Genomic DNA, 15051 nt, shown 5'->3' on the forward strand with positions numbered 1-15051 from the left:
CATCCCCCCACATTTTCCACCCACATTTTTGGGAGGTAAAGTGTGTATTATTATCCAAAAAAATACGGTAATCCCTAATAGCCCCAGCGATCCCACTAATAAATAGATAGAACATTTTCTCTTAATCTATCTATCTCTTCCAGCCAAAAATTTGGACAATGGGTTTCCTTGTTGCACATTGTAGAATCAGACTTCAAACAGCAAATCCACAAGGAACACACATTGAAGCAATGAATAAAGAAACATGTGTAAAACAGACTAGAACATCTGTTAAACTTTAGATTCCTCAAATACCCTCCTTTTACTCTGATGACAGCTTTACACCCTCTTTGCATTCAGTTAAGCTGCTACATCTGATAGTCACTTGCAATGTCTTTCCAACAGTCTTGAAGGAGTTCCCAGACATACTGAGCACTTGGAAGTGCCATGACACAGCGGTGGACACCACGCTTTCTCCTTAGCGCCTACTTCTATTGAAACCTCAGTGAACTTCATACTGCACACTGATGTAGGTCCAGTATTTTAGAACCAAAATGTTTGTGCTCCATTCACTTTTGAAGATTCTTCAATAAATTCACATCAATTCTTCATCACTTTGAGTGCTAAGTTTTTTACTTAACATATTCAATGGGGGACAGTCATGATCATGCTCTGCAGGTCCATCATTCTGCAGAGCCGGTTTCATGCTTGCTCTGCAGGTCCGACTTCCTGGAGAGCTGGCTTACCCCTTTTTTGATCCTCCTCGAGTTTTTGGTGGCCTCTCCCTGAACATTTGGGGAGGGGTTCCTCTGGGCCTCGATTCAGACTTCTCATTCACTTGATATTGGAGCCGGTCCTGCTGCAGTACTGCCAGTAATATCTTCGTATACTCAGCAAGTACTCGTCCCTGACTTTGCTCGTGTCTCTCTGATCTTGTCCCACTACTGTCTGTGTTCATATTCCCTGACCTCTCCGTGTCACCTGTTTGTGTTTCCGACCAGTCCGTCCTTTTGTTCTGACCCTCCCCTCTCCTTACTGACTTGATCTTCCTGAGTACCGACCGCGACATGCCTTCTGACGTTGTTTGGCTTTTCCCCATTGCCCTGACATTACCTCTCCGTGTACCGACTTTGGCTTGTTTTCTGACGTTGCCTCTATTTCTCCCTCTGTCCTGACGAAACCTCCTGTGCACCAACCCCAGCTTGTCTGATTCCCCATCTCTGGATATGGCTTAGATACTTTTGTCTTTCCTGACTGTCTGTACTTTGGTGCCACCTGGTGCACTAACTGAAGCAGGGATTTCATCACAGGGACTTGAGACATTTCTGGAATATATCCCAGAAAAATATTCGAGTCCCGAATTGACTTCCATTATAATCGGGTACTCAAGTCTTGCCCATCAAAGCATCCAACTGCTTTCTACGAGTACCAAACACCTGAGCATGGTAGTGCTTGCTCATAATTGACATCATTTTTTTTTGTTTGTTTCTGTTTTACAAATAATGTAGTTAATAGGATTAGTTATGAAATCTAAATTTAATAAAGGATTAATTTGTAAAGGACACAGCATATATGACGTACCTGAGCCAAAATATATTCACACTGTCCGGAAAATTGGTAATGCTTTTGGTCAAATGTTATGTAATTTCCTTCTCCATAAACCATACACTCTGCCTTAGGGTGTAGATCATCACAGATCCATTTACGGTTATCACATGTACTTGGGAAAAAAATGAAAGAAATCCAGATCAATTAGTAGTTCTGACATTCCAAAATAACCATCAACATGGCAATATAAGGACTACATTTTATGTAAGTTGTAGTTTTTAATAATGTCATTCATTTTACCATATAATACATTGAAAAACAGGAAAAAAAATCAAGGAGGGTGAAATGGTGCAAAAAATGCAATTCTGCCATTATATTTTGGGTTTCATTTTTTCATTGTTCAGTAAAAATAACTTGACAATTAGGATGTTACAATTACAATGATATCAAACTTGTAGGGTTTTATTTTTTGAATGACCAAAAAACCCACAAATTTAGGCGTTTTGATTTTTTTGTCTTTAAAGGTTTGACAGTATGGGTTAATTAATTTTATAATTTCATAGATCGGACTTTTACATATGCAGCCTTTTAAATGTGTTTATGTTCATTACCTTTTATTTTTATTTCATTATTTTCATTTCATTTTTATTTCATTACCTTTTTATTTTTTTAATATTTCTTTATTGTTAAATATGGAAAGGAGTGGATTAAAATGTTTATAATTTTTAAGTATCTTTTAAAATTTGTTTAGTCCATGTAGGAGATTTTAACTTGCAATTGATTAATCGCTAGCACTTTATACTGCAATAGTTGTGTGCAAGGTTTTTGAGGGCATTTTAAGAGATGACTGTGACACCCTGGACTATCAGGTCGTCACAGGGTATTGTGCAATCCGCTCTTCTGTGCAATATCCACCTCCTCCTTGGTTACGGGTCCCTAACTTATAGTGTTGCCAACATCAGCCAATCAAAATCATAGGAACACTCTGCACCACACCTACCAGACACACCAGTGGACAACCTGAGTGGTATAGGGTCGCCCACTTGGGGGGTTCGTTGGGAAGGTCAGGAGTGCCAGTGAGTGGAAGTAGAAAGTTGAAGTAGGAGGTTGGAGAAGGGAGAGTGAAGTGTAGGAAGTGAAAGAGAGAGGAGGTCAGGACCCGGGCTCCTTGGAAGCAACTAGGTAGCAGACGGTGGTCTGGGCCTCGCAGGAGCTGGACCCCCGGTCGCAGGGGATCGTGACAAGGGGCATGGAACTGTCGAGGAGGACGGCTGTCCTCCTCGACAGTTTCATGCACCTTGTCACGATCCCCTGCGACCGGGGGTCCAGCTCCTACTAGGCCCAGACCACCGTCTGCCACCTAGTTGCTTCCAAGGAGCCTTGTACCATCACTGGGCTGGGACCAAGGCACGACGGGGTACGTGGACCCTAGGTCAGGGAGTAGCTTCAGGCAACCTGACAATTTACCCAACGAGAACGGAGCCTTCAAGATCCGCTCTCCCCTGCTCCAAAATTGGGGTAATAGCGCAATGAGGCGGGATAGGACTTTCCACAAAAACGGTCCAGAAAATGCCAAGCATGAACCCTGAGAGCAAGCTCCCACAGTTAGCCACACTGGGGAGCGGGACCCGACTAGTTTTATGCTACCGGGGCCAACCAAGAAGTGAACTGATTGCCAGGGAAAAGGGTCACAGATCATCAGGCAACACCATCGGGGACGGGACCCAAACTAGCTCCCCTCAGCGGCAGCGGTGTTCAGAACTTTGGTGTATACAGTTGGCGGTGTCAGCTTATTGGACTGTGTGAGTATGAAAGTGTTCCCCTTGGTTCCCCATGTCACTCCCCAATCACCATCACCAAGCCCCGGGGCATCCCACCTACCCGTGGAGGGGTCTAACACCTGGCTGCCCCACTCCATCGCCCCCGGGTACTACCAACTGTAGCGGTGGTACTCCACATTACCATACACAATGAGTGGCGTTACAAACTCTAAACACAATCCCCTGTAAATAACCCCCCCTTTATTTGAGTGGCCGCACGACCCCTGGGTCCTGACACCCCGGATCTGGATCCGAGCAGCCCGGCTGCTGACACGGGGGGGGGGGGGCACATGATATGCACAATATATTAGAAACAATAATATAATAATTGATAACCAGCATGGATTCATGAAAGATAAGTCATATCTCACCAACATATTGGGGTTCTATGAGGTGGTAAATGCAAATCTGGATATTGGTAATGCAGTTGATGTGATTTATTTGGACTTTGCAAAGGCATTTGATACTGTACTATATAATAGCCTTATACTAAAGCTCCAGAAGCAAGGACTAGGGGAAACTATAAGCAGATGGGTAAAAGCTAGGAAACAAAGAGTCATCATAAATGGTACATTCTCTAAATGGGTTATAGTCAGCAGTGGGGACCGCAGGGATCTGTGCTAGGACCGATTCTTTTTAATCTCTTTATTAATGACCTTGTGGATGGGATTGATAGTAAAGTGTCATCCTTTGCTGATGACACCAAACTGTAGGATTTTAAAAACTGACCTGGATAGTACAATATTACAAAAAGATCTGGATAAGATGTCAGAATGGGCAGATACTTGGCAAATGAGATTTAATGTTGATAAATGTAAAGTAATGCACCTAGGACGGAGTAATCCTATAACTGCGTATACAATAAATGAAAGTAAACTCGGGACTACAGACCAGGAGAAGGACTTGTTGGTTATCAGTGATTTAGTGACAAAATGTATAATTGGTGGAGGAAGGTTGAACTAGATGGACCTAGGTCTTTTTTCAACCTATGTAACTATGTAACTATGTAAATCTGGATATTGGTAATGCAGCTGATGTGATTTATTTGGACTTTGCAAAGGCATTTGATACTGTACCACATAACAGTCTTATAATGGAGCTCCAGAAATAGGGACTAGAGGAAACTATAAGCAGATTGGTAAGGAATTGGCTAAAAGGTAAGAAACAAAGAGTAGTCATAAATGGTATTTTCTCTAATGGGCTATAGTCAGCAGTGGGGACTGCAGGATCTGGGCTAGGACAAATTCTTTATTAATGACCTTATGGATGGGATTGAGAGTAAAGTGACAACACCAAACTATGTAGGATTTTAAAAACTGACCTTGATAGTAAAATATTACAAATCGATCTGGATAAGATGTCAGAATGGGCAGATACTTGGCAAATGAGATTTAATGTTGATAAATGTAAAGTAATGCACCTAGGACGGAGTAATCCTATAGCTGCGTATACATTAAATGTAAGTAAACTCGGGACTACAGAACAGGAGAAGGACTTGGGTATTTATATTACAAATAAGCTGAGCAGCAGCACTCAATGTCAGGCAGCAGCTGCTAAAGCAAACAAGATTTTAGGGTGTATAAAATAAAAAGAGAGATTAGATCCCGTGATCCCAACGTATTGATACCCCTCCATAATCACTTGTAAAGCCACATCTGGAATATGGGATCCAGTTTTGGGCTCCACATTTTAAAAAGGACATTCAGAAGTTAGAGTAAGTTCAAAAGCGGCTAACTAGACTATTACAAGGGATGGAGGCCGCTCATATGATGACAGGTTGAAAAAGTTAGATATGTTTAACTTACAAAAAAAAATCTCACAGGAGATCTCATTTATATGTATAAATACATGTGTGGTCAATATAAAGGGCTGACATATGACTTATTCCTGCCAAAAACAATACTAAGGACCAGGGGGCACTCACTGCAAAGAAAGACAATCCCAGCAGCTAAATAGGAAAGGGTTCTTTACAGTTAGAGCAGTCAGATTGTGGAATGCCCTACCACAAGAGGTAGTAATGGTAGACACTATAACAGCTTTTATATCAGGGCTAGATGATTGCCTCAGTACACACAACATTATTGGTTATAAATGATTTAATGACAAAATATATAACTGGTGGAGGAAGGTTGAACTAGATAGACCCAGGTCTTTTTTCAACCTATGTAACTATGTAATTGTAAAGAACAGCGTATGCATTATGAAAAACTACGTACAAAAAAAAGTTCAGTATCAAAGAATCTAGCAAAACTTATGACTTTTTATGAAGCTCAACTATGGGTTGGATTTCATGGGAATACAAAAACAGCAGTGACCAATCAAAACCATTTAAATGCACTGTCTGAAATTATTGACATTGGAATCTTTACGGTTAGACAGCAGCGAGTGGAGCTAGCTCTAGTCACTACTGTTAGAGACACATTCCGGAAGTATAACACATTGGGAAGAGGTTAAATGGAACCTCGCAGCTCAGAAATACTCTGTAATCTATGGAATGGATTTTATAGAGCAGAAGAAGATGAGCAGATTAATATATAAATTAGTGGAAAAACACTAAGTACAACTTGTATTTTATTTATTAAAATCACTGCTTGTTCTGAGCTTGGTCAAGTGGACAGACAAACTGTAAGCAAAGACAGCTTGACTACCTTAATTTAAAACAGGTTTCACCCTTTAAGCTTATTATTTAATTAATTAATAAAAAAAAACCAAATAAAACAAAACTTAGAAATATTTTAACAGCAGCCATATTCCACAGTGGTTCCTCCGGTGCTATAATGTTAGCTACGTACCACAAACTGCAGCCAATCTTTGCTTTTTCATTGTGATTATATATCTTGTCATTATAAAAACAGGTACATTGGCCATCTTGCACGCATCCTCCTTTGCCATCTGCCAATGAACCTTCTGGACAAATACAACCCGAGACGCATTCCATGCTGAACTGTAATATAAAACAACAGATTTTTTTAAGCTTTAATACACACATAACCCTAATACGGATTTATAGTTTTATATGTAAAGTTACCTTCTATTCTAAGTTAAATAAAGCTTTAATTTATTAGTAAAAGTTAGATTTCATAAAATTAAAGTACAGTATTTTTCGGACTATAAAACGCACCGGACCAGAAGACGCACCCGGGTTTTAGAGGAGGAAAATAGGAAAATAAAATTTTAAGCAAAAAGTGTGGCCATGACACACTGTTATGGGGCGAGGATCTGCTGCTGACACTGTTATGGGAGTAATGTCCCCAAATTCTCTACTAAGGTATGCCTTCCTGGTAATGATCCTCCTGCCTTGTATATGATCCCCATCCTTGTATATATGTCCACCATCCTAGAATAGCCCCCATCCTGATATATACCCCCATCCTGCTATGTACCCCCATCCTGATATATACCCCCATCCTGCTATATACCCCCATCCTGCTATATACCCCCATCCTGCTATATACCCTTATCCTGCTATATACCCTATCCTGCTATATACCCCATCCTGCTATATACCCCCATCCTGCTATATACCCCCATCCTGCTATATACCCCCATCCTGCTATATACCCCCATCCTGCTATATACCCCCATCCTGCTATATACCCTCATCCTGCTATATACCCCCATCCTGCTATATACCCCCATCCTGATATATACCCCCATCCTGATAAATACCCCATTATGCTATATACCCCCATCCTGCTATATACCCCCATCCTGCTATATACCCTCATCCTGCTATATACCCTCATCCTGCTATATACCCTCATCCTGCTATATACCCTCATCCTGCTATATACCCTCATCCTGCTATATACCCCCATCCTGATATATACCCCCATCCTGCTATATACCCTCATCCTGCTATATACCCCCATCCTGATATATACTCACATCCTGCTATATACCCCTATCCTGGTATATGGCCTGCATCCTGTGGCACACAAAAAAAATAAACGTTTATACTCACCTTTCCTCACTCCAGCAGCATCGCTTGTCTTCGTGTCTGTGCCAGCAGCAGCACCACTGATCTGTGTGGAGCCGGTCACCGTTCCCTGCAGCATCGCGATGTCCTCCTGTCTGCTGGCCCGCTGATGTGTGTGGAGAGCGGTGCGCACAGAGATGATGTAATTGCTGTGCGCACCTCTCTCCACACAGAACAGCGGGCCGGCAGACAGGAGAACATCCCGATGCTGCAGGGAACGGGAGTATACTGTACTTATTCCCTGCCCCCTGCACTTATGATGATGTGTGGGGGGCAATGAATACAGCCGTACATGATCACTCCAGGCTGTAGTTGCCAGGGGTGATCATGAGGGCTGGCTGTTATTTATGCATGCATCCCCCACCCATCATCCTGCCCACCTGTCAGCGCCGACTTCAGCACTGAGAGATGATGGGCGGGAGGATGCATGCATATGAAATGAGCGGGCCCATATGGTCACGGCAGGCGCTGCTACAGCCTGTGCATGCCGCCGATGACCTGCTCCACCGCAGCACCCTCATTCCCCGCAGCCATGCCCTACATTCAGACTATAAGATGCACCCCCCACTTTCCCCCAACATTTGGGGGGGAAAAAAGTGCATCTTATAGTCTGAAAAATACAGTAGCAACAAAAATGAGACAGTTGCCCTCTGTAGTGCTTAGATATGTGTAACAATATAGGAATATAAATGTGCAATAATACTATGAAAATACTATGAAAAACATGTAAGAGTTCAAATACTTAGCACACAAAAATGGCCAGTTTTATGTGAGCCCATGCTGAAAATTTTAAGTATAAAGTATACAGTGCCTACAAGTAGTATTCAACCCCCTGCAGATTTAGCAGGTTTACACATTCTGAATTAACTTGGCATTGTGACATTTGGACTGTAGATCAGCCTGGAAGTGTGAAATGCACTGCAGCAAAAAAGAATGTTATTTCTTTTTTTATTTTTATTTTTTTTAAAAATTGTGAAAAGTTTATTCAGAGGGTCATTTATTCAACCCCTCAAACCACAAGAATTCTGTTTGGTTCCCCTAAAGTATTAAGAAGTATTTCAGGCACAAAGAACAATGAGCTTCACATGTTTGGATTAATTATCTCTTTTTCCAGCCTTTTTTGACTAATTAAGACCCTCCCCAAACTTGTGAACAGCACTCATACTTGGTCAACATGGGAAAGACAAAGGAGCATTCCAAGGCCATCAGAGACAAGATCGTGGAGGGTCACAAGGCTAAAAAGGGGTACAAAACCCTTTCCAAGGAGTTGGGCCTACCTGTCTCCACTGTTGGGAGCATCATCCGGAAGTGGAAGGCTTATGGAACTACTGTTAGCCTTCCACGGCCTGGACAGTCTTTGAAAGTTTCCACCCGTACCGAGGCCAGGCTTGTACGAAGAGTCAAGGCTAACCCAAGGACAACAAGAAAGGAGCTCCGGGAAGATCTCATGGCAGTGGGGACATTGGTTTCACTTAATACCATAAGTAACGTACTCCACCGCAATGGTCTCCGTTCCAGACGAGCCCGTAAGGTACCTTTACTTTCAAAGCATCATGTCAAGGCTCGTCTACAGTTTGCTCATGATCACTTGGAGGACTCTGAGACAGACTGGTTCAAGGTTCTCTGGTCTGATGAGACCAAGATCGAGATCTTTGGTGCCAACTACACACGTGATGTTTGGAGACTGGATGGCACTGCATACGACCCCAAGAATACCATCCCTACAGTCAAGCATGGTGGTGGCAGCATCATGCTGTGGGGCTGTTTCTCAGCCAAGGGGCCTGGCCATCTGGTCCGCATCCATGGGAAGATGGATAGCACGGCCTACCTGGAGATTTTGGCCAAGAACCTCCGCTCCTCCATCAAGGATGTTAAGATGGGTCGTCATTTCATCTTCCAACAAGACAACGACCCAAAGCACACAGCCAAGAAAACCAAGGCCTGGTTCAAGAGGGAAAAAATCAAGGTGTTGCAGTGGCCTAGTCAGTCTCCTGACCTTAACACAATTGAAAACTTGTGGAAGGAGCTCAAGATTAAAGTCCACATGAGACACCCAAAGAACCTAGATAACTTGGAGAAGATCTGCATGGAGGAGTGGGCCAAGATAACTCCAGAGACCTGTGCCGGCCTGATCAGGTCTTATAAAAGACGATTATTAGCTGTAATTTGCAAACAAGGGTTATTCCACAAAATATTAAACCTAGGGGTTGAATAATAATTGACCCATACTTTTATGTTTAAAATTTATTAAAATTTAACTGAGCAACATAACTTGTTGGTTTGTAAGATTTATGCATCTGTTAATAAATCCTGCTCTTGTTTGAAGTTTGCAGGCTCTAACTTATTTGCATCTTATCAAACCTGCTAAATCTGCAGGGGGTTGAATACTACTGGTAGGCACTGTATAGTAGTGAAACATGATGCTCCCAGGTCTATATGCAACAGGGAACCCCAAGTTGTGTAAGGGTATAATCAATCATTCTGTGAAGGTATGAAAAGTAACCAGTAATTTTGGGGTGTATATGTCACGGGCGGGGGACAGACCACAACAGGGGGGCTGCTCGAGGCGCTTGGATCCGGGCAGTGGTTTCGGCTCGAGTGGCAGCCGGATCTGGGGCTCGTGCAGCCGTCATCGCCCACGAGTGAAAAGGGGTTATTTACAGGGGATAGAGTCTTTGTCAGTGACGCCACCAGTGGGTTGCGGTGATGGATGGTGACACCGCCGCTGCCCAGATATGGGGGTGCCCGGGGCTGATGGGGCAGGGCAGCAAGGTGGGACGGTGTTGTCCCGGGGCCCAGGGTATTGTGAAGGGTTGCAGGGAGCAGTCTTTAGGAGGCAGGAAATAGGGAACTTACAGTTGGTAGTCATGTTGCTGGATGAGGCTGTGCTGATGTGGAGGGTCAGTAAATACACAGAGTCCATATTGTAAACTAAGGCCAGATGCCAGTTGCCTCTAGAGGGGTTGCTCGGGTCTCACACACCTGTGACAGGACAGGAGCCCTTCCTCCTGCACTTTTGTGTTGTTTCTTTGTGTGGTGACTAGTCCACATGAAATGGGGTAAGTCTACTCCCTGTGTCTTTTCTGTGTGAGCTGTGGTCCGCGAGAACTAACCCTTGGGATCTCTGTAGGCACATGCCGACGCCCTATCCCCCACGTCGGGCTGCCGTCTCGCTCTATCCGGGCTGCTAATGGGACAAGATCTGGAATCTTGTCCCCTGCTGGTGAATTAGGAAGGTGCTTAAAGCTGTCCTTGCCCTGGGGTTCAGGTACCCAGTCTGTGCACGGCCTCCATACCGGATTCCCACTGTCGGCACCGGCGGGCTACAACCCTGCCCTGGTTCACTTTAGGTCTCCCGCGACCGGATCTCAGTCGCCTGTGACCCTGCTCTGCCGTCTGCCACCTAGTCAGCTCAGGTAGTCTGGGAGCTCCAACCCCCGACCACCACTGCACTCCTCTCCCTTACTCTCTCCAGGCTCGACTGCGTCTCAGCTCTCACTCAGACTGACTCGTTCCTTCCCTTGACACCTCAGGACCCCTAGGTGGGCGTCACCATCTGCCTGGCCCCGCCCACTGGTGTGTCCCCATTGTCCCGGGGGGGTGACTAGGCTTTTAAGGCTGGTGTTTGTACCTGTGTGTGGGATGATGGTAGAATTCCAATAAGAAGGTGATTCCTGCACCCTGGAGGGGTACAGTCATCTGTGACACCCTGATTTTGTCAGGGCGTCACATATACACTTTCGTGTTTTAACTTTCCAATAAATATGATCTTCGGGCATTTGCTCAGTTGGGGAATAAAACGTCTGTCAGAGCTGACTTTCTGTCCCCCCTCCATCAAAAAGTATTCATTAGGCATGTGGCTTGTGGCTTGGCTGATTGCCTTATCAAACAGCTTCCAAGTCTGATGAACTTGGGGTGCTAAGCAGAAGTCAGAATAATTCTCCAAGAAACACTTGGGAAAGATTTGGTCTAGAGAAGCGTAGTATTAAAGAAAGGCATCTAGAAGTCACTTGCATGAGTGTTGTGGACAAGCCCTGTGGAAGAAGAGGCAGCATGATGTGCCAGAGAGCTCCTTACTCTGTATTATAGTTGCCTAGTACCCCCTGTAACCTTCCACATTCCCAAGGCTAGGTTCAGAATAATTAAAATAACTGAGAATTTTTCATCTGTATTGTCATCTTGGTATTTGTTTCTATATTGTCACCAGTTCTTAAAATTTACAAGACCAAATACTATTTCCTTATGATGAATATTTACAATCTAGCCATAAAAACCAGATGCTATATGGTTGATCTGTATAGGACAGGGTTTTTTCTCCTCACGTACAGTGAGGAATTTAAGTATTTGATACACTGCTGATTTTGCAGATTTTCCAACTTACAAAGAATGGAGGGGTCTGTAATTTTAATCATAGGTACACTTCAACTGTGACAAACAGAATCCCCCCCGAAAAACTAAAAATCACATTTTACAATTTTTAAATAATTAATTTGCATTTTATTGCTTGAAATAAGTATCCGATTACCTACCAACCAGCAAGATTTCTGGCTCTCAAAGACCTGTTTTTTTAAGAAGCCCTCCTACTAATTACCTGCATTAATTGCATCTGTTTGAACCTGTTACCTGAATAAAAGACACGTGCCCACACACTCAGTCAATCACACTCCAACCTCTCCATCATGGCCAAGATCAAATAACTGCTTAAGACACCAGGGACAAAATTGTAGACCTGCACAAGCTGGGATGAGCTACACAACAATAGGCAAGCAGCGTGGTAAGAAGGCAACAACTGTTGGCACAATTATTAAAAAATGGAAGAAACACAAGATGAATGTAAATCTTACTCGGTCTCAGTGGTAAGGATGATTCTGAGAAAGGTCAGGAATCAGCCTAGAACTACACAGGAGAAAGAAGTCAAAGATCTGAATAGAGCTGGGACCACAGTCTCAAAGATTACATTTAGTAATACGCTATGCCGTCATGGATTAAAATTCTGCAGGGCAAACAAGGTGCCCCTGCTCATGCCAACTCATGTCAAGGCCAGTTTGAAGATCATCAATGGCCACCTGGATGATCTAGAGGAGGAATGTGGTCAGATGATTCCAAAATAGAACGTTTTGGTATCAACTCCACTAGCCATGTTTGGAGGAAGAAAAAGGAGTACAACCTCAAGAACACTGTCCCAACCGTGAAGCATGGGGTTGTAAAAAGCATACCTTGGTGATTCTTTTCTGCAAAGGTGACAGGATGACTTCACTGTATTAAAGGGAGGATGGATGGGGTAATGTATCTTGAGATTTTGGTCAACAACCTCTTTCGCTCAGTAAGAGCATTGAAGATGGGTTGTGGCTTGGAATTCCAGCATACCAATGATTCAAATCACATAGCCAGGGCAACTAAGGAGTGGCTCTGTAAGAAGCATTTCAAGATCCTTAAGTGGCCTAGCCAGTCTCCAGACCTGAACCCAATAGAAAATCTTTGGAGGGAGCTGAAACTCAATGTTGCCCAGTGACAGCCCTAAAACCTTAAAGATATGGAGATGATCTGTATGGAGGAGTGGGCCAAAATCCCTGCTGCACTATGTGCAAACCTGGTCAAGAACAATAGGAAATGTCTGACCCCTGTAATTGCAAACAAAGGTTTTTGTACCAAATATTAGGTTCAGTTTTTCAATTCTATCATATACTTATTCCATACAATAAAACGCAAATGAATTATTTAAAAATCATACAATGTGATTTTCTTTATTTTTGGGGGGGATTCTGTCTGTCACAGTTGAAGTAACCTATGATAAAAATTACAGACCACTCCATTCATTTTAGGTGGGAAAACTTGCAAAATACATAGTGTAACAAATACTTTTTTCCTCACTGTATAGACTTGAAAAGGTGAGTCTTTTCCGAAATATGAAAGAGAATAGTGTGATTTTTTTCACATAGACAATGTGTAAAAAAAATTGTCACCTGAGCAGCCCGATTGAATAACTTTGATCCAAGTGCTATCCGTTTTTACTGTGCTTGGACCGATAAAATGAGTGTGTGGATGTCGCCTAACATGAGGGCTGGGGTTACACTCGCATCTGATTTACGCGAGGATTTCATTGCCCGGACAGACTGGTGGCTCTCCTGACCAAGGCGTGTTAGCTGCAAAGAAATACATAAAGCTTACCCGCTCCTGCCAGGAGAGCCGCTGGACGGTCCTGGCTATGTGATGTGATACTCGCACAAGTCCCACACCATTGTGACTCCAGCCTAACAGTCCTGCCCAGTGCAGCCCATGTGACTGCAAATTCTGAAGCTTTTATATATTGGCACTTGGAGGTATATGTCATTTTTGTATTAAAAGACTTTCACTGGCTTTGCAGGTGTTGCCATTAATTTATACTTACACAATCCATATGTAGATTTTGACAGCTCTTCAAGCACTCAACTCCTTCAGAACCCTCTGGTGCCTGAGAACAATTAAGGTAAACCATGGGTAGGACGCAGTCTAAAATATAAGAAGAATATATTAGAATATGTGCACTCAAAGCATTTTCATAATTATTGTTATTGCAAATACACACAATGCATAAATTATTTTCCTGCTTTGCACTGATGATACAGATTTGGAAGAGAGAGAACTGTGCAACGATAAAGCACTGTATTCTGATGATGTCCTGTACTGCAAATTCCTGTAGGATAACTGTAATAATTGTCTCACTGATCAGGCAGAGCACTTAACAAGGACTTTGTTTGCTTATTAAGAATATAGTCAGGGGTGTGGCACTGCCCAATCCAACAAAACATTAACATTTGAAGAACATTTTTTTGCCAGTCCAATTTGAGCCTTTGGCTAGTCCAAGAGAGCATTAGACATTTTCACAAAGTTTTAATTATTATCCACTGACCACTAAATTGGTATGAACCATTTAGGTAATCAATAAGTGGATGTTTTCTTTGCCAAAACACATCATGCAGACTGTCTGGAATAAATACCGTATGTATTACTTTGTCCTTCATTTGACAGGCAGGAGACTCGTCTCTTAGCCCCTCCAAACTACCCCATTATGCCTATTCTTGCATTTTAGCATAGCCTTTCTTGTCCTGAGTAAATGTGAACATTTATGTTGATATTGCTTCCCCTTCGTTTGCTCAGGTAAATTGTCTCATCAGTGATGAAGTAGACAAACTCTAGTGCCCCCTATTGGAGGTAGCAATCCTAAAAGTCAAAAGTGGCCCTTTAATGAGCCTTGTCATATGACTTAGGATTTATGCCAGATCAGATCCTCAATTTGCAGACACGATGTTTCGGGGTGATTGCCCCTCGTCAGTGCAAAGTATGAGATCTGATCTGGCTGTATGAGACTGACAAACCAATCTGGCTGCCAGTGAGGAATCTTATAGCTGCAATGATTCTCTGGGAAATATTCAAATTGTCTCTTCAGGGAGGAAGGAGATGAACTCTTATTGCCACCTATTGGAGGTAGCAATCCTAAAAGTCAAAAGTGGATTTTTAACGAGCCTTGTCATATGACTTAGGATTTATGCCAGATCAGAACTTCAATTTGCAGACACGGTGTTTCGGGGTGATTGCCACTTATCAGTGCAAATTATGAGGTATAATCTGGCTGTTTGAGAAGCCATAGTGGCTCTAAGGGGAAAGCTTGTGGAGAAAATCTTTCCCCTAAGGCGGGCTTTGCACACTACGACATCGCAGGTGCGATGTCGGTGGGGTCAAATTGAA

The 15051-nt window shown here is 43.0% G+C and overlaps 1 protein-coding gene across 1 annotated transcript in view; it reads right to left on the bottom strand.

Moving 5' to 3' along the window:
• LOC142254348 (mucin-2-like) overlaps nucleotides 1-15051 on the bottom strand; it is a 156295-nt gene that overhangs the window by 11869 nt on the left and 129375 nt on the right. Inside the window, exons 18-20 of the mRNA XM_075325394.1 lie at nucleotides 13715-13815; nucleotides 6140-6291; nucleotides 1561-1699 (exon numbers count right to left, since the gene is read on the bottom strand). Of these exons, the coding sequence (XP_075181509.1) occupies nucleotides 1561-1699; nucleotides 6140-6291; nucleotides 13715-13815 (392 nt within the window). The remainder of the gene's footprint in view (nucleotides 1-1560; nucleotides 1700-6139; nucleotides 6292-13714; nucleotides 13816-15051) is intronic.

The sequence above is a fragment of the Anomaloglossus baeobatrachus genome, chromosome 10 (assembly GCF_048569485.1).
Source record: "Anomaloglossus baeobatrachus isolate aAnoBae1 chromosome 10, aAnoBae1.hap1, whole genome shotgun sequence".
NCBI lineage: Eukaryota > Metazoa > Chordata > Amphibia > Anura > Aromobatidae > Anomaloglossus > Anomaloglossus baeobatrachus.